Source organism: Eptesicus fuscus, chromosome 1 (genome assembly GCF_027574615.1).
Source record: "Eptesicus fuscus isolate TK198812 chromosome 1, DD_ASM_mEF_20220401, whole genome shotgun sequence".
Taxonomy (NCBI): Eukaryota; Metazoa; Chordata; class Mammalia; order Chiroptera; family Vespertilionidae; genus Eptesicus; species Eptesicus fuscus.
In genome coordinates, this window is record NC_072473.1 from 75,938,941 (window position 1) to 75,961,702 (window position 22,762).

A 22,762-nucleotide genomic window follows, 5' to 3' on the forward strand; every position below is an offset into this window, starting at 1 on the left:
GCTGAGGGGTACTCCCTCGCTGGTGCATGAATTTTGTGCACCGAACCTCTAGTGGTGCATAATAAACAAAAATATGTGTAAAAAAATAAAAATAAAACATTGATTAGTTGAGGGACCTGAAACGTGTTCCATCAGTGCTAATTCTGAATAACTTTTTGATTGTTGCTACTGCTATATAACTCCTTTCTTCAACTCATTCTTCCTAATTCACCCAACTGTAGGGAAGATGAGAACTTCCCCATAAAATACTGTTTCATCTGTAATAACTCAGATGAGGAGAATCAAGCCCAAAACTTCTAAGTCGTTTCCTAAGAAAGGATAAGCCTGAAAAATTGAATCTTTTTTAGTTGCACACCTACATTCTCACAAAAGGCATCATATCCTTGAAGTACTTGAAATATGAAAGGATATCTTTCAGGTAATCCTACATATTCATATCTCCTGGAGCAGTTTAGATTCTTCCTAATAAAGCAACTCAAAATCTTAAAAAACACCATGACAGTATGTTACTTTTTTTATGCTGCTATTATACTGTTGCTCTAAATTAGAATCCCAGATTTTTAGCTTTTTAAATGTTGAAATACTGTCTTTTCTCTTTCTCTTTCTTTTCTCCACCTCTGTTCTCAAGTAGATATAATTTTTAAAAAAATTCATGTGACTTTTGGATAGTTCATATGCATCAACATATAGCTACAGCATACAATTAATTTTTAAAGATGTGTGGCTTGCGCAGCTGGCATGGCTCAGTGCTTGAGCGTTGCCCTATGAAACAGGAGGTTACAGTTTGATTCCTGGTCAGGGCACATGCCTATGTTGGGGGTTCAATCCCTATGGGTGTGTATGCAGTAGGCAGCTGATCAATGATTCATCATTGATGTTTCTATCTCTCCCTTCCTCTCTGAAATCAATAAAAAAAATTTTTAAAGAAAAGATTTGTGGCATGTTTTTTACATCTCCCTCTAAATTTCCTTTAGTGTAGGAAGTGAGCATTTTCTCATTTTAAACATCATTTAAATTAAATGAAGAAAACACTACACCTGCTGATATTGTGAGATGTCTGTAAGCTCAACTCTAAACTTGGTTGGTCGAAATTATGTAGAAAAAATGTCCTTTCCACTTTTATTTTTTAAAAGAATGATTATATAACTTAACCCCCCAAATTGCACTGATGCATAAATATAGTAGTTACCTACTAATGAAGTTTCCTTAAATATAAAGGACAAAATAAAGGCCTTAAAATTTTCCCATGAATTTTATTTGTGGTTCATTAAAAGAAAGATATTGCACTTGGTATGGTTACTTTAATTTAATAGCATGAATACGATTCTAACTGAATTAGGCAATTTTGTAGGTTAAATAAATTAAGTGTAACTCTATATATTATAAAATATACTAAGAAGTCAAGGTATTTCTTTTGATTGGGATTTGTATAATCTACAATGCTTGAGAGATCTTAAAGATATATGGGTTATATGCAGAAATTGATATTGCAATGTTCTTCAGGCCAAAGCAACCCAGATTTAATTTATTTAAGCTAACCCCCAAAAAGCCACCTAACCCTGATTCAGCAGGTAAAATGGATTTAATCTTGCTACAGGGTTTCTAACCTCTTCTATGAAATTTCTTTTAAGTGATAGGCCTTTTAATTTAAGGGTGACTCTGAGCAAAGGCTTTATACCTTCTGAAATTAGTTGAATTGCCACAGTTGAAATCTACATTCATACAGTGTGTTTAGGGTTGTCATGTGCATGGTAAGGTCATCCGGAAGGATGGCTGGTCTAATTAGCATATTATGCTTTTATTATTATAGATAGTGTTCATGCCCACATGTAGAGATGAAGTAGAGAATAAATATAATATATTTTTATGAATATCATTTTTGAAAAGAGCATATATAATTTTATTTCTTTTTAACTAAGCTTGTAAATATTGAGCAGTTTTGTTGTGGAGTTTTTCTTGTGTCTTTTATTATCTTCCATTATTAATCAGGAGCCAACAGAGAAGAAATAATGAAGCATTGGGATTGGTTGGAACAAAATATCATGAAGACCTTATCTGTGTTTGACTCAAGTGAAGATATTACTAATTTTGTACAAGGAAAGATAAGAGTAAGTGGCCTGGATATAATTTGTAGATGGAATACAAAAATCTTGACCCTCTTATATAAGGACTAGAGGCCTGGTGCACGAAATTCATGCACGAAGGGGAGATTCCCTCAACTCAGCCTTCACCCACTCCAATTGGGGACCCCTTGCTGGATGTCCAACTGCCATTTTAGGCCTGATCCCAGGGATCGGGGCTAAACCAGCAGTCAGATATCCCTCTCACAATCTGGGACCACTGGCTCCTAACTGCTCACCTGCCTGCCTGCCTGATCACCCCTAACTGCTCTCTCCTGCAGGCCTGATGTCGCCCCCAACTGCCCTCCTCTGCTGGCCAATTTGGTTCTGATTGGTCGGTTCCTATGCCAGCATCAAAAGCTTCACCTCCTAGACAGCCATTGGCTACCCACAGCACCCAGATTTGGTTCTCATTGGTCGGTTTCAATGCCAGTCAGTGTCAAAAGCTCCACCTCCTAGGCAGCCATTGGCTCCCCACAGCACCCAGATTTGGTTCTCATTGGTCAGTTCCTATGCCAGTCAGCGTCAGAAGCTCTGCCTCCTAGGCAGCCATTGGTTCCTCACAACACTCACCTCTTGTTCTGATTGGTCGGTCCCTATGCCAGTCAGCATCAAAAGCTCCACCTCCTAGGCAGCCATTGGCTCCCCATAGCACCCACCTTTGGTTCTGATGGTTGGTTCCTATGCCAGTCAGCATCAAAAGCCCTGCCTCATAGGCAGCCATTGGTTCCCCACAGCACCCACCTTTGGTTCTCATTGGTCAGTTCCTATGCTAGTCAGTGTCAGAAGCTCCGCCTCCTAGGCAGCCATTGGTTCCCCACAGCACCCACCTTTGGTTCTGATTGGTTGGTTCCTATGCCAGTCAGCATCTCCAGGCCTATCTCTGGGCCTGATCAAAGAGGCGGGGCTTAACAGCAGCCCCCATGGAGGCTGGGAGAGAAAGAAAAGCCTGGCTGCTGGTGAAGATCAGAAAGAAAGAGGGAGAGAGAGAGAGAGAGAGGTAAGTACACTGATCAACAGCTTCCACTGAGGCTGCAGATCATACCTTGACTCACTTTCTGGGTCTCAAGACACCTGAGTAGTCAGTGTTGGGTCACCAGGCTACAGCTGGGCAACCCAGCATTGACTTCCTGATGGTCTGCGTTTGGTCGCAGGCTCAGCCCCTTCCCAAGCCCCAGGCTTTATGCTTGGGAAGCGACCCCCCCTCCCCACCCCCCTTGCCCCTCCCCGCCCCTCCGATCACAGGCTCGGCCCCTCCGATGGCCTGCTGGGAGTGACCTGGGTGCCGAGGAGGTTCCTGGGACCCAGGTATGTATGCAAATTAACCTCCATCTTTGTTGGGTTAATTTGCATATTCACTCTGATTGGCTGTGGGCGTAGTGGAGGATGGTCAATTTACATGTTTCTCTATTATTAAGTAAGATTAAAGGCTGCATGGAAGGTCAATATTGTATTGGCACCTTTCAGGATTGGCAGAAGCACACATATGAATGTCAGAATCAGTGCTAAAGAAAAATTGCAAAGTCAGTGGTTAGTTTTTTGTGCCCTTGTGAGTGCTCTTAGGGATATTTTCATTTTAATGTCTCTTGAGTTTGGAGTTTGAGTGAACACTTCACTCAATCAGAACAATATTTAGCACCTGCATTTGTGGTAATTCTTTGTGAGGCATTAGAAAAAGCCTAATGACAAAATTAAAGAAAATCTCACCTCTGTCCTAAGTATGTAATATGCATACATATACATATATTTACCTATGTATATATACACAGTTGTGTTTAATGAACTGTTTAAATATATGAAATTTTTGTTGGTAGGTAATGATTAATTTTCAGAAAATATTTTGTCTCCCTTAGGGATTAATTGCTGAAGAGGGAAAACATTCTTTTGCAAAAGAAGATGATCCTGAGAAATTTCGAGAAACTCTCTTGAAATTTGAAAAATGTTTTGGTTTACCAGAGCAGGAGAAATTAGTGACCTATTACTCGTGCAGTTATTGGAAAGGACGGGTTCCTTGTCAGGGCTGGCTCTATCTTAGCACCAACTTCCTGAGCTTCTATTCTTTTTTGTTGGGATCAGAAAGTAAGTGGTTTCTATTGCTTGCCATGACTTTGAACTTTCTGACTGACTTATCAACCCTGTAGTGGTATTAAGTTGTATATAAAGTAATAGGATTGATATTAAGGTTAATTAAACTGTACATTAAAAGTTCAGTTGATCTACCCCTGGCCAGGGTGGCTCAGTTGGTTGGAGCATTGTCCAGTGTAACTGGAAGGTTGCTAGTTCGATTCCCAGTTAGGGCACATTCCTATGTTGGGGGTTCAATCTCTGGTGGGGGTGTTTGCAAGAGGCAACTGATCAATGATCTCTCTCTCTCTTTCCCCTCACTTCCCCCTTCTCCCCTATTCTCCCTCTCTCCCTTCCCCTCTCTCTAAAAATAAAACAAGTTTACTTCATCTAGAGAAAGAATCCTTTTAAGGATGGTTATTTAACATAGGAACCATAAGAAGTGTGTATAGACTGTTTGCATAATGCCTTGCATATTGTGAGAAGTGAATGAATATGAAATTATGGTGATCTAGCATATAACTCCTTTTCTTCCATTGTTTTAAACTACCTACTTTCCTCAATCTATGCTTTAATCCTTGTTTTAAAATACAATATAAATATAGTAGCCATAGTACCACTATGTAATTATGTAAAGTAACAGAATAATTTATATCTATTCCTAGACTCACCAATTATTGTATGTTTGTGGTTATGATTCAAAATTATAACCAATGTTGGACTCAAATATTTTAGTTGTTCATAGCATTTTTTAAGTATGTTACTATTCTTTTGAAAGACCTGATTGATAAACATTAATCAACATTTACAAATTTAATCTGATCTACTTATACCTCTTATTTACAGTAAAACTCATTATCTCCTGGGATGCGGTCTCAAAACTTGAAAAGACTTCAAATGTCATACTGACAGAGAGTATTCATGTGTGTTCCCAAGGGGATAGTCACTACTTTTCAATGTTTTTGCATATTAACCAAACATATCTTCTTATGGAACAGCTAGCCAACTATGCTGTAAAGAGACTTTTTGATAAGGAAACATTTGATAATGACCCAATTCTTGATGATCCTCGACAAATCACCAAAAGGTATTCAAATCTTAATTAATACTTACTTTTTAAAAATATTATTTGACCAAAGAATGGTAGAATTGATTAGCATTAAAATTAATCATTCTGTATTATGTGATGTGTGTGTTTTTTTTGGGGGGGGTAATTATTGATACTTTTTGTTTATTTATATACATTTCACAAATAGTGTTCTCTCCATGAAATTTAGCCTTAGGAAGTAATTGAAATTAGGTTTGAAAATTATTTCTTGAGATCCCAGTAGGATTTGCCATAGAGTGCTTTTAGAAATGTAGAGATTTATATGTGCAGGGTTAATCTAACTCTAAATTTCTCTATGAATAGTCTACTTTTAGGTCTGAAATTATTAAATGTATTATTTTTAAACAATTTATAAAGAGTATTGTTTTTTGTTTTGTTGTTTTATGTTTTTAAATATATCTTTATTGATTTCAGAGAGGAAGGGAGAGAGAGAGATAGAAACATCAGTGATGAGAGAGAATCATTGATTGGCTGCCTCCTGCACGCCCCACACAGGGGATCAAGCTCCCAACCCATGTATGTGCCCTTGATCAGAATCAAGCCTAGGACCCTTCAGTCTGCAGGCCGACACTCTAGCCACTGAGCCCAACTGACTAGGGCAAGGGGCAATTTTTTTTTATGAAGAGGCAAGTTTGTGGAGTCAGTGGAGAATATAGTGTTTAGAAGGAGAGTACAGGAACTCTTAGACAAGTCATAATCACTCAGGACCTCTTTTTTCAGAGAGCACTTATAAGGAATGAGCAATATATTATGTGAAAGCACTTTGTAAAATATAAAGCACTAGATAAATATTAATAATTAATTAGTTTCTGCATCAGAAGTATATGTCTGAAAGCTGTTTGACTCTATATGTATTTGGTTTGCTATCACATATTATTCTATAATTTGCTTCCCCTCCTTAAAATAATATATCTGGAACTTCTTTTCATTGATATGAATAGACCTCATCCTTTTAAATAATAGTGAAATAACCCATTGAATTACAGTTGGAGTTAAAATTAATGTGGTTTTCTGTTCATATTTATCAAAATTATTTTGAAAGACATGAAATATCTCATATTCAAATAGTATATGCTGGAATGATGAATTTAGTTTTAATTTTGTTGGCTCTGAGTTAGAACTTGCATAATTTACTTACTACCCCAGATGACATTGCTGCGTAACTCGAGTGTTGAATGCCTCTAGAAAATTGTTCTATTTTAAGCAATTGTTTTTTATTTATATATGTATGTGTAACTTAACAAGTAATCTGTATTTATTGACACCTATATGGTGCCTAATACTGTGCAAGCAGTGTTGTTTAATCTTGCTTCTAATTTGGACTTTTTAAAACATTAATATTATTTTTTATGCACTCTTTATCTTTTATGCAATATTTTAGTTTTAATATTACCTTTTAAGCACTAACTTTCTAAATTTGGATGCCATAAATTTTCACTATTTTATTTTGTTTGAACTGGGTAACTTATGATTTTCTGATAACCAGATATAACGATTACTGTCTACCGAGATTGGTTTTAGCCATCTATACTAATAATAGAGAAATATGCAAATTATCCATTACAGTGTCATGTCATGACCAGATCAGCAGGCTGCGTCCCCGCTCTCTGCTCAGGCAGCTGCAAGGCCTGGGGTAGGATAGGATACAATAAGTGGGGATAAGAAAGGAGAGGGAGAGGAAAGCAGGCCTGCATGCAGACAGGCTGAGAGGAGAAACAGAAATACAGAAAGGGAACAAGAAAAAGACACAGGAATGGAAAAGGGAGGGAAATGCAGGGCTAAACGCAGGAGCGGGGGGGAGCAGGTGTGCCTGGTGAGGGGCAGGGAGGGTGGTGGCCCCCAGCACGGGATGTTGGCGGGGAGGCGCCCACATGTCCAGGACGGAGTGGTGGATGGTCTGAGGCCTTCTGGGCAGAGGCACTCCTGCTTTGTGGCAGCAGCAGCGCCTGGGCTGTGTGGGCCTTGGCCACCCTCACTGGGCTGGGCATCCTGGGCTGGGAATGTGAGCAGGATGGTGGTGGGGAGGCCAGGGAAGGGGGGGCGGCGAACATCTGGCTGGGGCTGAGCCCTGGGCTGGGGGTTACTGCCCCCCCCCCCGAACGGAAGCTTTAAGAAGGGAGGGAGGGAAGAACTTTATAAAGGAGTCAGTAGAGAGTAGAGTTAAAGAAGGAAAGAGAATGTATGAGCTATAATGAAAATCAAGTATAGTTGTGTACTGGGGACAGATTTTAAAAGTAGGAGTCAGAAAAGAAAAAAGATAAATGATAGTGAATAATTAGGCAGGTAGATAGATAGATATTAAAATAGTGGAAGTAAGTAGAGAAGAATGTATGGGAAAGGTAGGGTGAGAGAGAAAGAGGGAGGGAAGAAAAGTTTTAAAAGGGAGCCGATAGAGCTTAAAAGGTGAATGGGAAGAAGGAAGAAATGGGGCGGGGGGGCAAAGCAGGCCCGAGGGAGGAAGTGAAGAAAAAAATTAAGGTGGGAAGGAAGGAAAAGGGCAGGGAGGGGAGGGGTAAAGATAAAGAAAAGAAGGAATGTGGGGAGGGAGGGAGAGTAGGAGAAAGATGGGAAGAACGATGATGGAACAGAAGTAGGAAATAAGGAGGAAAGAAAAGTTTATAAATGATGAGTCAGTAGGAAAAAGTGTTACATAAAGGAGAGAGAAAAATTGTGTGAGAGGGTAAAGCCAATAAGGAAGTCAAATACAATTGTGTGTAAAGGGGATAATATTAAAAACAAAAAGTTAATAGGGGTGACCAGGCTGGCAGGGGAGGGCAGTTAGGGGGTCAGGCCGGCAGGGGAGGGCAGTTAGGGGGATCAGGCTGACAGGGGAGGGCATTAGAGGGATCAGGCAGGCAGAGTGGTTAGGGCAGGCAGGCAGGTGAGCGGTTAGGAGCCAGCAGTCCTGGATTATGAGAGGCAGTTGGACATCTCCCGAGGGTTCCCGGATTGGAGAGGGTGCAGGTCGGGCTGAGGGACCTCCCCCCCCCCCCCCCGCATCCATGCATGAATTTTGTGCACTGGGTCTCTAGTAATCACATAATATGACAATATAGTAGTATAATAATAATCTTCCAGCAAATCACTCCTTAACAGATGGTTTGAAGACCTACATTATCTCTAACTTTTGTGCATTCTAATTCACTAATTTAAAAAATTGGAAAAGAGAATAAACAAAATGAATCTGTTAGGAATCAGTATGTTTCTTCCATTTCATACTTTGTTGAAGAATATAGCATGTAGTTTAAACTTTCTGCTTTACAGTGCATTTGGATTAATAAGTATAGACATGTGTACCCTTTAGTAGTCATTATTTAAGTCTCCCTTTTTTCTTTCCTACAGAGGTCTAGAAGATCGAGCCCACAGTGAGCAGTTTAATGCTTTTTTTAGGCTGCCCAAAGAAGAGACTTTGAAAGAAGTACATGAATGTTTTTTATGGGTGCCATTCAGCCACTTCAATGCTCATGGCAAAATGTGCATCTCAGAGAACTATATCTGCTTTGCTAGCCAGGATGGCAATCTATGCAGTGTAATCATTCCATTTCGAGAGGTAATGTAAATTTGGTTGCATACCAGTTTTTAGTTTGAAGATGTTATCATTCAAAGAGTAAAATTTCCTTTAATTCTATAAATTATTAAAAACTCATTATGCCACATTATTTTGGTAATTTTTAGATAATAATCTTTTAAGTTCAGCGTTATTCTTCAGAATAAGAGTACTAAGAGCCTTATAGCTCTTGTTGAAAATGAAAAATTTACATAAAAATTTAGAAATAAGATAAGGGTTTAGGATGACTCAAAATGGAACATGATTAGTCAGACGTATATGACATGAACACCAAACTTAGATATTTGATATTCACAGTCATAAAGAATAGAATTGATAGCTTTTGTGTAAGTCAGAAATAGTCAGCATTGCACTACTAAATTGTATTATCATTTTTAAAGACTACATGTTAGTTAAGACTTTCCCTTGAGAAGTTAAATAACTTGCACTTGTATCAGAGGTACAACTAGTACATAAAGTCTATTTCTTTTTTTTAGGGTAATGAGAAATTTTATTATTATTTCCTTTTTAAATTTTTTTCAATTACAATTGACATTCAATATTATATTAGCTTCAGGTATATAGCGTAGTGGTTAGATATTTACACGCCAATAAATCTAGTACCCTCTGACAACATACATAGTTATTACAATACTAGTGATCCGGTGCATTGACTTGTGCACATTGAAAGGAAATTAATTAGAAGGTGGCCGGTGGGGCAGGACTGGGCGAGACGGGCCAGACACACCCTGGAGCCAACCTCCTGCGGTCCCTACACAGCATCTGTGGAGTGAGTGTGGTCTTTCCAGCAGGTGGGGTCCCTCAGCCTGGCCTGTGGGGATCTAGCCGAAACCAGCTCTCTGACATCCCCCGAGGGGTCCTGGAGTGCAAGAGGGCACTCTGCAAAGTTGCTATAGTACAGGTTGTGGAATGCAAATGCCAGTGTACAGTAAACCAGATTCAGGGCCAACAGTGCCCCAGCAACAACATAACCCACAGCCAAAGGTGGAATCATGCAGCCCCGCTAGGAATCAGGCTCCCTCCTCTCTGGTTTTGAGGTGTGTGACCCGAGAACCACCGCTGGAAAGTCACTGCTGCTCGGCAGCTCCTGCATTGAGCACCTGCCCCCTGGTGGTTGGTGTGTGTCATAGCGACCAGACGATCGGACACTTAGCATATTAGCCTTTTATATATTTAGATTACTGACTATATTCCTTATGCTATACTTTACATCCCCATGACTGTTTTGTAACTGCCAATTTGTACTTCTTAATCACTTCACCAGCTCCCCAAATCTCTTCTCATCTGTCAACCATTAATTTTTTTCTCTGTATCCATAAGTTTCTTTCTTTTCTTTTTTTAATTTGCTTTATTTTTCTGCTGAATTGAGTACTCGCTCCTAGTTAAGTTAGATTTTTTAAAAAATGTGTTCTAATCATTAGCACAGGGATCAACACCTTACCAATAAGCAAATAAAAAAACAAACTAGGTCCCACTGGTTATGGCTACATCTAAGTTGTTGGGATGATCAGGAACTCTTTATTTGTTTGCGTTAGTTTTTAGTTCTTGATTATATCTCCAAATACGAAAGAGCTGAGAGGCTCCTGCTGCCGCAACAAAGAAATTAACAACAAACAGACTCAGATTTTTTGGAATAATTACAAGTGAGTATCTTGACCAAATAAGACCTGTAATCATCAAAACAGCAGACTAAGCTGTACTGAGATTTTCTGTAGGTCAACCCTTGTCAGCCAATCCAGCACACAACAATCCCTATTTCATAATTTGAGCTGAGAAAAATACTGTTCTGGGACCTGCCAGATGGTTGTACAGTGGCCTCAATTTCTCAGGCAGCATGAGCTCCACTTTATTGAAGACCTGGTAGTAGGTGGCCCTCAGGCCGCGGACACCAGTGGATAACATCTCTGTGGATGAGGGATCATGGCCAGGCAGGCGGGTGGCCGTGTACTCATCCCTGGCTGACAATGAAGGGTAGCTTGTCATTTTCCCCGCCTCAGGGCCTCACGTCCTCATCTCTCCTGGGGTGCTCACCCCACCACCGCTCAGCCTGTCCCCCCTGCGAATCACCCTGGAGTTGGTCCGGGAGAAGACTGAGGAGGCCTGTATCTATGAGTTTTTCTGTTTTGTTTGTTCATTGATTTTGTTTTTTAGATTCCACATATAAGTAAAATCATATGGTATTTGTATTTTTCTGTCTGACTTATTTCACTTAGCATAATACCTGCTAGGTACATCATGCTGTCACAAATGGTAAAATTTTATTCTTTTTTATGGCTGACTAATATTCCATTGTATATAAGTATCATGACTTCTTTATCCAGTCATCTATTGATGGAAACTTAAAATGCTTCCATATCTTGGCCATTGTACTAGTAAATAATGTCACATTGAACAGAGGATCCATATATCTTTTTGGATTTTTTGGGATAAATAACAAGAAGGTGGAATGGTAGTTATGGTTTTAATTTTTTGAGGAACATGCATACTGTTTTCCATAGTGGTAGCACAAATTTTCAATCTCACCAACAGTGCACAAGGGTTCTTTTTTTCTCCACATCCTCTCTAACACTTGTTTGTTGATTTTTTGATAATAGCTATTTAGATAGGTGTAAGGTAAGATCTCATTGTGGTTTTTCAAAATTTATTATTTAATAAGTCATACCAGGAACCTAAACTTTAGCCACAAAAGAGTAAGCTAAACACATTTTGCCTGGAAGTGTAAGCATCAAAGGAGAATGTGATTCATTTATAATATGTTTTTACCTCCCAGGTCTTAGCTATAGATAAGACACATGATTCCAGCAAATCTGTCATCATTAGCATCAAAGGAAAAACAGCTTTTCGCTTCAGTGAAGTTACAGACTTTGAACAACTGGTGGCAAAACTCAGGCTCAAGTGTGGGACGACTTCAAATCAGTATCACGATATTAGCACAGAGGTAATTATATAACAATCAAATAATTTTGAAAAAAGGTGTGTGTTTTGTGTGGTCCATTATTTCAAATGTAATCCATAATGACTTCCCTATTCATTCTTATATTTAACTAGAGGCCCAGTGCACGAAATTCCTGCGTGCGGGGGAGGGGAGAGTTCCTCAGCCCAGCCTGCACCCTCTCCAATCTGGGACCCCTCGGGGGATGTCCGACTGCCTCTCGCAATCCAGGACCGCTGGCTCCTAACCGCTCACCTGCCTGCCTGCCTGATCGCCCCTAACCACCTCTGCCTGCCTGATTGCCGCTAACCACCCCTGCCTGCCTGCCTGATCGCCCCTAACTGCTCCCTAACTGGCCTGATTGCCCCTAACTGCTCCCCTGCTGACCTGATCGCCCCTAACCGCCTCTGCCTCGCCCCGTACCCGGGACCCAGGATTCCCTCCTCCGGCCAGTCGCAGGCACCCAGGACCCGGGCCGGCCACAGCCGCAGGGGATCGTGGGTGGGTGGCTTTGCCTGGGCCACAGCCGCAGGTGCCCAGGACCACTTGGCGGGCAGCTTGTCCCTCGCCCGGGCAGCAGCCCCAATCACTGGCACCTGGGACTGTGGGACGGGCAGCTTGTCCCTCTCCCAGGCCACAGGCACAGCCACTGGCGCCCGGGACCATGGGGCGGGCGGCTTGTCCTTCTCCTGGGCCACAGCCTAGCTGGTCCCTATTCCTCTTTCAGCGAGCTCATTTGTGCCTGGCTGGTCCCCATTCCTCTCTCACAAGCTCATTTGTGCCTGGCTGGTCGGCATTCTTCTCTCCCCAGTGTTGAGTGTCTGAGCCATTAAGATGTGAGGGCGTGATGACCATTTGCATATTAGCTCTTTATTATATAGGATTTTTAAAAGACTAATGCAAAATAAATTATATTCTCTAAGACCCATTATAAAGCAGAATTGAGAATTAGGAATGTGTCCTTTTTAGGAACTCTTATTTTTTTTAATGATTTATTTTTTTTTTTATTTTATATTTGCTAATCCTCATCTGAGGATATATTTTCCCCATTGATTTTTAGTGAGAGTGGAAGGGAAGGGGAGAGACAGAGAGAGAGAGAAACATGGATGTGAGAGAGAGACTATCTATTGGGGTCTGGATCTAGCCCACAACCGAGGTATGTGCCCTTGACCAGAATCAAACCTGCGACCCTTCAGTCTGCTGGTGATGCTCTAACCACTGAGCTACCAGCTAGGGCAACAGTATTTTTCTTATTTTTATTTATTTTTAAAATATATTTTTATTGATTTCAGAGAGGAAGGGAAAGGGAGATAGGAACATCATTGATGAGAAACAATCGTGATTGACTGCCTCCTGCATGCCCCACACTGGGGATCGAGCCCACAACTGGGGCATGTGCCCTTGACTAGAATCGAACCTGGGACCCTTCAGTCCACAGGCCAGCGCTCTATCCACTGAGCCAAACCTGGTAGGGCAACAATTTATTTTTTTCATTTTTAATTTTTAAATATATTTTATTGATTTTTTACAGAATGGGAAAGGGATAGAGAGTTAGAAACATAAATGACAGAGAAACATTGATCAGCTGCCTCCTGTACACCCCCCCCTCCCTGGGGATGTGCCCGCAACCAAGGTACATGCCCTTGACTGGAATCAAACCTGGGACCCTTCAGTCCGCAGGCTGACGCTCTATTCACTGAGCCAATCCGTTCAGGGCAACAATTTATTTTTTATTTACAGTTTACATTTAATATCTTAACATTAATTTATATTAGTTCCAGGTGTACAGAATACTGATTATGCAATCACATACTTTACAAAGTGTTCTCCCCAATATTTCAAGTACCCACGTGGCACCAGGCATAGTTATTACAATATTATTGACTATATTCTCTATGCTGTACTTACATCCCTATTATTATTATTATTATTATTATTATTATTTATTTATTTTTTTTTGTTAATCCTCACCTGAGGATATTTTTTCCATTGATTTCTAGAGAGAGTGGAGGGATGGGGAGAGACAGAAAGAGAGAGAAACATCAATATAAGAGACACATCAATTGGTTGCTTCCCACAGTCAACCCGACCAACTCTGGGGATCAAGCTTGTAACCGAGGTATGTGCCCTTGACTGGAATCGAACCTGTGGTTTTCTAACCACTGAGCATTAGCTAGGGCCCCATGATTATTTTGTAACTATCAATTTTTACTTCTTTTTTAAAATATATTTTTATTGATTTCAGAAAGAAAGGGAGAAGGAGAAAGGATAGAAACATCAATGATGAGAAAGAATCATAGACTGGTTGCCTCCTGCACACCCCCCAATGGGGATCTAGTCCGCAACCCAGGCATGTACCCTGACCAGGAATTGAACTGTGACTTCCTGATTCATAGGTCAGTGCTCAACCACGGAGCACACTGGCTGGGCCCAGTTTGTACTTCTCAATCTCTTCATCTGGCACCATACATAGTTATTACAATATTATTGACTATATTCTCTATGCTGTATTTTACATCCCCATGATTATTTTGTAACTACCAGTTTGTACTTCTTAATCTCTTCACCTTTTTTAATTTTGTTTTCTCTTTCTTTAGATTTCACATATAAGTGAAATCATATGGTATTTTTCTTTCTCTGAAGGACTTATTTCACTTAGCATAATGCCCTCTAGGTCCATCCATGCTGCTGCAAATTATAAGATTTCATTCATTATTATGGCCAAGTAATATTCCATTGTATATACTGTATATACTAGAGGCCTGGTGCATGAAATTTGGGCACTTGGTGGGGGGGTCCCTCAGCCTGGCCTGTACCCTCTCAAGGTCTGGGAGCCCTCGGGGGATTTCCAACTAATGGCTTAGCCTTGAGCATGGCTTCTGGCTGAGCGGCGCTCCCCCTGTGGGAGCACACTGACCACCATTGGGAAGCTCCTGCGTTGCGCATCTGCGCCCTGGTGGTCAGTGCACGTCATAGTGACTGGTCGTTCCACCATTTGGTTGATCTGCATATTAGCCTTTTATTATATAGGATATGTACCACAACTTTCTTATCCACTCCTCTATTGTTGACACTTGGGTCACTTCTATTTTTTGACTATTGTAAACAGTGCTGCAATGAGCATAGGGTTGCATACATACTTTATATTTTTTATATTTTGAGGTATCTCCATACTGTTTTCCACAGTGGCTGCATTAATCTGTAATACCACCAACAATGCATGAAGCTTCCCTTTTCTTCACATTATCAGCAAAACTTGTTTGTTGATTTATTGATAATAGCGATTCTGACAGGTGTGAGGTGGTACCTCATTGTGGTTTTAATTTGCATTTCCCTGATTAGTGGTGTTCAGCGTTTTTTTATATGTTGAATGGCCATCTGTATATCTTCTTTGGAGAAATGTCTATTCAGTTCCTCTGTCCTTTTTTTTTTAATCCTCACCTGAAGATAGATTCCTTATTGATGAAAGAGAGAGAGAGAGAGAGAGAGAGAGAGAGAGAGAGAGAGAGAGAGACACATCGATTGGCTGCCTCCCATCTCCCATATGCACCCTGACCTAGGATTGAACCCACGACCTAGGTATGTGCCCTGGCTGGGAATTGAACCCGCCACCTTTTGGTGTATGAGACAGTACTCCAACCAACAAGCCACCCAGCCAGGCCCATTTTTAAATTGGATTGTCTGTGTTTTTTGCTCTTGATTTGTCTGAATTCTTTATAAATTTTGGATATTAACCCCTTATCAGTTGTATCATTGACAAATACCTTCCCTCATTCAGTAGGTTGTATTTTTTGTTTTGTTGATGATTTCCTTTGCTCTGCAAAAACTTTTTTTGTTTGATGTAGTCCTATTTGTTTATATTTTTCATTGTTTCCATAGCATGAGGAGATATGTCACACACAAAAATATTTCTAAGAGAAATATGATTTTACTGCCTTGTGTTTTTACTGTCAGTGATTTTACTGCCTTGTGTTTTCTCCTGGGTGTGTTATGGTTTTGAGTCTTACCTTCATTTAATCAATTTTGAGTTTATTCTTGTATGTGGTGTAAGAGAGTGGTCTAGTTTCATTTTTTGCATGTGTCTGTCTTACTTTCCCAACACTATTTATTGAATAGGCTTTCTTTACCCCATTGTATGTGTTTGCCCCCTTTGTCAAATATTAATTGACTATAAAGGCATTTATTTCTGGGCTCTTTATTCTGTGCAAATTGTTCTATGTGTCTTTTTGTTTTTTGCCATTACCTTGCTGTTTTGATTACTATGGTCTTGTAGTATAGTTTGATATTAGGTAACATGATACCTACAACTTTGTTCTTCTTTCTCAAGATCACTGTTGTGATAGAGGGTCTTTTGTGGTTCCATATAAATTTGTTGGCATAGTTATTTTATAATGTTTTCTACCACTCTCTCTAAAAGATCAATGGGAAAATATCCTTGGGTGAGGATTTTTTTGAAAAAGTAATGTTTTCTTACAGTCCTTTCTATTTCTTTGGTTTCAGTTGTTATTTCTTCATTTTTTATATTATTTATTTGGGTCCTTTGTCTTTTTTCTTGATGAATCTGGTTAAAGGTTCGTCATTGTTTATCTTTTCAAACAACTAGCTCTTGGTTTCATTGATCTTTTTTATTAGTTTTTTGTTGTTATTGTTTTTTACTCCTTTTATTTCTGCTCTGATCTTTATTATTTTCTTCTTTCTTCCTCCTACTCACTTTGGGCTTTTTTGTTGTTCTTTTCCTAGTACCTTTAAGTGTAAAGTTAGATTGTTTATTTGACCTTTTTCTTCTTTCTTGAGATAGGCCTATAATGCTATGATTTTCCCTGTTAGGACTGCTTTCCATGTATTCCACAGATTTTGGGTTCTGTGTTCTCATTTTCATTTGTTTCAAGGTATCTTTTGATTTCTTCCTTGATGTCATTGCTAACCCATTCTTTGTGTATAGTATTACTTATCCTCCATACTTTGTGTGTTTTTCACTTTTCTTCTTGTGATTGATTTCTAGTTTCAGAGCATTATGGTCAGGGAAGTTGCTTGATATGAGTGGCTGTAAATAAAATTTTTTTGTGTTGGCCCTTTAAGAGGATGCCCTGGCAGACAGAGATCATGATGCTTTTCATAGCAGGATGTTATGTGAGCACCATTTCTGGTTCTGGTGCTCTAGGCTTGGGGGCCTGGCTTGGGGTTTAGACCCCAAACTTTTCAGGGGGAACCCCCTACAGCTGAGATATCCCCATAGGAGCCCAGCCAGCACTCTCATGCCTCCATACTTCCTACCAGTCTCAATATGGCTACTTCTATAAGTCCTTGGTTAATAAGGCTTCTCTCCAGCTAGTCTTCAGTTGGTTATTCAGGATGATTTGTATATAATTTAGTTGTAATTCCAGTTTGGTCCTGGAAGGAGATTAGTGTAGCTTCCACCTAATCCATTTCCATCTTGGATCGCTCTTTATTTTTAATGAATAATCTTTTTTACATTTTTAAAAATTCATTTTTAGAGAGAGTGGAAGAGGGAGAGAAAGAGAAACATCAATTTGTTGTTTCACTTATTTATGCATTCATTGGCTGATTTTTGTATGTGCTCTGACTAGGAATCAAACCCTCAACCTTGGCATATCGGAATGACGTTATAAGTAACTGAGCTACCTGGCCAGGGCATCTTTTGCCCACTTTTTAACTGAGTCCTTTATTTTTTCAAGTTTCCTTTAGTTCTTTGAATCTATTTATAATAGCTGCTTTACATTTTTAGTTTACAAAATCCAAAAACTGGCTCCTCAGGGGCATTTTTAGTGGTTTACTTTTTTTTGTTTATTTATACTTCTTATTTTTATTTTTAAGCCTGGATGGTCAGCCAATGATAGATCAGATTTCCTTAAATGCCTTAAAACATTAAGTTTACCTCCTTTTGCCAAGGGGATCTTTGTGTGAAGGTATACCTCAAACTTTTGGCAGTTTATAAATCAGTCTTAGCTTTCATTTCTTACTTCCAAAGTCAGCCAGAGTTGAGTGACTGGGACCTTTTCTTCTGTCTCTTTCTTTTCTTGGGCAGTTTCATAGCCCTGCACAGGCACGTATACATTTAGATCCCCAAGAATATGTTGGAACCTTTCAAAGTTCCTTATGGCCATCTAGTTCTCCAGGCCTTCCTTTTAAGTTTCTAGCCAGGCTTTTGTCTTCGGCATACATAATTAGGTTTAGACACCTGTGATGTACTTAGCATATTGCTGTGTTTTTTTCTAACATAGAGAAGGGACTTTTTTCACAGAGCTGAGCTCTGAATCAAATCAAATGATAACACCCTGGAAATAGGGATTTTCCAGAGAGGTGATACTTTGGTCAAAATACTGACTGTGTCCTAGGGATGGGAATTTTAGTGAAGCTCCAATGAAAGATCCTTGGGTATGACAATGATGGCTTTCATGGCTACCACACCTCTGAGCTTGAGAGGGTAGCAGATAGGAATAGCCTCAAATTAAAATTTCACAGACTGGTGTGTTCTTGTTGATATTCATTCGTTTTACTTGAATTGATGCTTTTCCATTTGTTCTATGCCTTTGGTTAATTTCCTATGTTCTGTGTACTTTTTTCCAACATTTTGAGAGTATTTTATTGCTTTTGTAGGGGAGTGGCTTAGTTCACTTAGGTCCTGAGTTTTCTGTTACAGATATTAATTTGTTGTGTCTCTAATTTTGATAGAAAAATGTCTCCCAGTCTCCTTGAAATATTGCTTTTAAAATATTTATTATGCATATAAATTGTGGTTTATAAATGATAGATAAAACATCACTTTTTCTTTTTGTAAAAACTATTAAGCATACATTTGGAACAATTACATTCTTTCTTTTTCAGGTTCCTATTAGTTCTCATCCTACAGATCCATCTGATAATATTGAGGTACAATCTTTGCCATGTCAAAGGGAATACAGTGAAACTGTGAACACTGAAGCCTTAATGACAGTATATCACCCTCAGAATATGGAGACTCTTAATTCCAAAATGGTACAGAAACAAAATATTTATTACTATGGACTGAAACACTTGATCAAAAATAAAAATCTTAGAACAGACCAGCGGTCGCCAACCTTTCGGAGCTCAGACCACCAGTGGTCAGTGGACGACCGGTTGGTGACCGCTGGACTAGAAGGTACCACAACTGAACACTCTTTTGGGGCTTGAAAAGGTTTTCCAGAAGGTACTTCTGTGTAACTTGTTTGGTTCCATTACACAAAAGGACTGTTACCATAAATTAAGATAAAGGATAAAAGTTGAACATTAGGATTTAATTGTATATATTTCTAATAATCAGTACTAATCAAGGTTATTTGGGGAGAATGATGGTTCAAACCTTTACCTCCTAAAAGTGTTGATATTCCCATTTTATATGAGTTTAGCTAAAAATTAAAATAGTAAATTAAATCTGTTATGCTCACATGAATTTAAAAGATTTTTGTGATGACAGTAGACCAGTTTTGGGCCCATCTGAATACTGATTTTGAGTGTCTACAACATTGATTTCCATACGTATTGTTTCATGATGATGAGAGCTATCGAGTTATTTGAAAGAAGTTAATGTCTCATTACATTTAGTTGCTTAGATTTTTTTGTTGTTGTTGTTATAGTTAAAAGAAAAGATGAAGGAACAGTCATGGAACATCCTGTTTTCAGAATGTGGGCGTGGTGTTACTATGTTTCGGACTAAAAAGACTCGAGATCTGGTTATAAGAGGGATTCCAGAGACCTTAAGAGGAGAACTCTGGATGCTTTTTTCAGGTATTACATTTATTTATTTAGCAGACATTAATTTTGCCCCTTCTAGGAGTTATGCATCAGGCTAATGAAAAATGCAAAGATGGCTAGGATAAAGTCTTATTCATTATGAATCCAGACTAATCACAGAAGGAATGTTAGTTTTGTGTACTTACTGATATATCCACATATCCATTGTCTAAGCATATTATTTCATTAGGCAAGTTATAGCTAATTGGTTGGAGGGATCTCTATCTCTAGTGTCAAAGGAAAGTTAAGGGGGAAAACGGTTCATGAAAATGTTATTCTGTTGGATAAGTTTGGTGTTGTCCTCATGTTATAGATTCCAGGATGAAGGTTTTTCTTTTATTTGTACTCAGATATCACTTGAGCATAAAGCTAAATTTAAAGGTATTCCAATTCTTCATGTATATATGCAAGAAGTAGTTTTATTACATTCCTCTTCTTTTGTATGTTAATGTAATCATCTTTATAGGCGCTGTTAATGACATGGCTGCTCATCCTGGCTATTATGCCAAAGTGGTTGAACAGTCCTTAGGGACCTGCAATTTGGCAACTGAAGAAATTGAACGTGATTTACGTCGCTCCCTGCCTGAGCACCCAGCCTTTCAGAGTGACACTGGCATATCTGCTCTGAGGCGAGTACTCACTGCTTATGCATACAGGAATCCCAAAATTGGATACTGCCAGGTATGACTTTGTTATGAACCCAAATGTATAAATGTTTCAAGTGATACAAATCACATCAAATCAATCTCAAATAGTTTGAAAATTACAGAGGTTGAGTTTTAATTAATAGTGCATATTATTAATCTAAGTAGAATGATAGAATATTTAGGATTACTGACATTTTATTAATTTGTTTCTCTTTTATATTTAACCAAGTAGAGGCCTGGTGTATGAAATTCGTGCACTGGGGGGGGGGGGAGGCTTGTTCCTCAGCCCAGCCTGCACCCTCTCCAATCTGAACCCTCGGAGGATATCCGATTGCCGGTTTAGGCCCTATCTCACAGTCGGACATCCCTCTCACAATCCGGGACTGCTGGCTCCCAAGTGCTCTCCTGCCTACCTGCCTGATTGCCCCTAACTGCTTCTGCCTGCAAGCCTGATCACCCCCTAACCACTTCCCTGCCAACCTGATCGATGCCTAACTGCTCCCCAGCCAGCCCTATTGCCCCCAACTGCCCTCCCCTGCTGGCCTGGTCACCCCCAACTGCCCTCCCCTACAGGCCTGGTCGCCCCCACTGCCCTCCCCTGCCATCCCGATTGCCCCTAACTGCCCTCCCCTACAGGCCCAGTCACCCCTAACTGCCCTCACCTGCCATCCCGATCACCCCCAACTGCCCTCCCCTGCCGGCCTTCTTGTGGTGGCCATCTTGTGATGACATGGGCGTGGCCATCTTGTGCAAGGGCATGATGGTCAATTTGCATATCACCTCTTTATTATATAGGATTATATAGGATGTTTACTGAATCCCTGCTCTGAAAAAATACAGTTTAGGTGCCAAAGACTATATAAAGATGAATCAGATAAAGATCTTGGCTTTAATACTAGTAGGTATTAAAATATACTTGTTGGCAAATGAAAAAAAAAATGAGGAAGATTATTAGAGAAATATAAAGTCCTGTCAGGATTTAAAATAGGGAAAATTGTTTTCATCTAGAGCAGGGGTGGGGAACCTTTTTTTTGCCAACAGCCATTTGGATATTAACATCATTCAAGGGCCATACAAAATTACCAACTTAAAAATTAGCCTGCTTCCCGGCTGGCTGGCTCAGTGGTTGAGTGTTGACCTATGAATCAGGAGGTCATGGTTTCTATTCCCAGTCAGGGCACATGCCCAAGTTGCAGGCTTGATTCCCAGTAGGGGGTGTGCAAGAGGCAGCTGATCAATGATTCACTCTCATCATTGATGTTTTTATCTCTCTCTCCCTTTCCCTTCCTCTCTGAAATCACTAAAATATATATTTTTTAAAATTAGCCTGCTATATGTGGTCCAATATTTAATTAACTCACCCCTAATGCCTTGGCAGGGCCAGACCAAATGATTTCATGGGCCTTATATAGTCTGGGGGCCAGATGTTCTCCACCCCCTAATCTAGAGGAATCAGAGAAGGTTTCATGGAACAGGTAGCATTTGTAGGACTTGAAAATTATGAATTTTATTTCTATGGAGATGGAATGAAAGAACATAGCAGATGAAGGGATCAGTCTAAACAAGCACAAATAAAGGTAAATGTGGAATGCATATAAGACCCTGTTCTGTTTAGTAGAAGTATGATGAATGAAGCAAAGTGATTGGAGAAAAATAATTACTAAGGTACCTTGGGATAGGTCAGGAGTTTGAATTTTATTTTGTAGGCAGTTGCAGAATCATAGAAAATCCTTTAGGAGCACACCATATTTATTAGGGTATGTTAGGACAGTGACACAAATAATTTCAAACAGGTAATATCTCTAAAAATAAAAGTTTACTTAAAGGAATAAACAGAGATGAGTGAGTTTTTAAGTCAGTAGGCAACTCTCCATGAGATTATTCAAAGACTTAAGCTAGTAGCAGGCTTGATCATCTTTAAAACATGGCTTCCAAGGTGCTCTTTTATTGCCATTACTACTCAGAGGAAAGAGGAGAGAGCATGAAGAAAAAATTGTGGGAGATTCTATCAGCTGGGCTTGGAAAGTGCTCACATCATTTCATCTACATTCATTTTTTATTTTTTAATTATAGTTGACATACATTATTATATTAGTTTCAGGTGTGCACCCCGGTGATTTGATATTACATAACTCTCTAAGTGATCATCCTTATAAATCTCACAGTCATCTGTCACCATACATAGTTATTGGAATAGTATTGACTATATTCCCTGTGCTGTACTTTACATCCCCACAACTATTCTGTAACAACCAATTTTTACCTCTTTTTCTTTTCATTTAAATTCTTTATTGTTTAAAGTATCCCATAAGCCTCCTTTTGAACCCATTGACCTCTCCTCGGCCACCTCCACCCCCTAGTACATGCCTGCACTCTCCCTGCCCCCCACATCCTCACCTGTGTCCATTGGTTATGCTCATATGCATGTATACAAGTCCTTTGGTTGATCTCTTACCCCCTCACCCCCGCCTTCCCTCATAGGTTGGACAGTCTATTCGATGCTTCTATGATTCTGGTTCTATTTTTGTTCATCAGTTTATGTTGTTCATT

General features: G+C 39.6%; 1 protein-coding gene and 1 pseudogene across 1 annotated transcript in view; one reads left to right on the forward strand and one right to left on the reverse strand.

Moving 5' to 3' along the window:
• The window catches only part of TBC1D8B (TBC1 domain family member 8B), a 91,522-nt gene that overhangs the window by 40,657 nt on the left and 28,103 nt on the right, over positions 1 to 22,762 (forward strand). The window contains exons 3-10 of the mRNA XM_008156327.3: positions 1,990 to 2,108; positions 3,974 to 4,199; positions 5,031 to 5,271; positions 8,635 to 8,842; positions 11,631 to 11,798; positions 18,639 to 18,788; positions 19,409 to 19,559; positions 20,032 to 20,246. Coding sequence (XP_008154549.1) covers positions 1,990 to 2,108; positions 3,974 to 4,199; positions 5,031 to 5,271; positions 8,635 to 8,842; positions 11,631 to 11,798; positions 18,639 to 18,788; positions 19,409 to 19,559; positions 20,032 to 20,246 — 1,478 coding nt within the window. The remainder of the gene's footprint in view (positions 1 to 1,989; positions 2,109 to 3,973; positions 4,200 to 5,030; positions 5,272 to 8,634; positions 8,843 to 11,630; positions 11,799 to 18,638; positions 18,789 to 19,408; positions 19,560 to 20,031; positions 20,247 to 22,762) is intronic.
• Positions 10,379 to 10,762, reverse strand: LOC103299478 (mitochondrial pyruvate carrier 2-like; annotated as a pseudogene).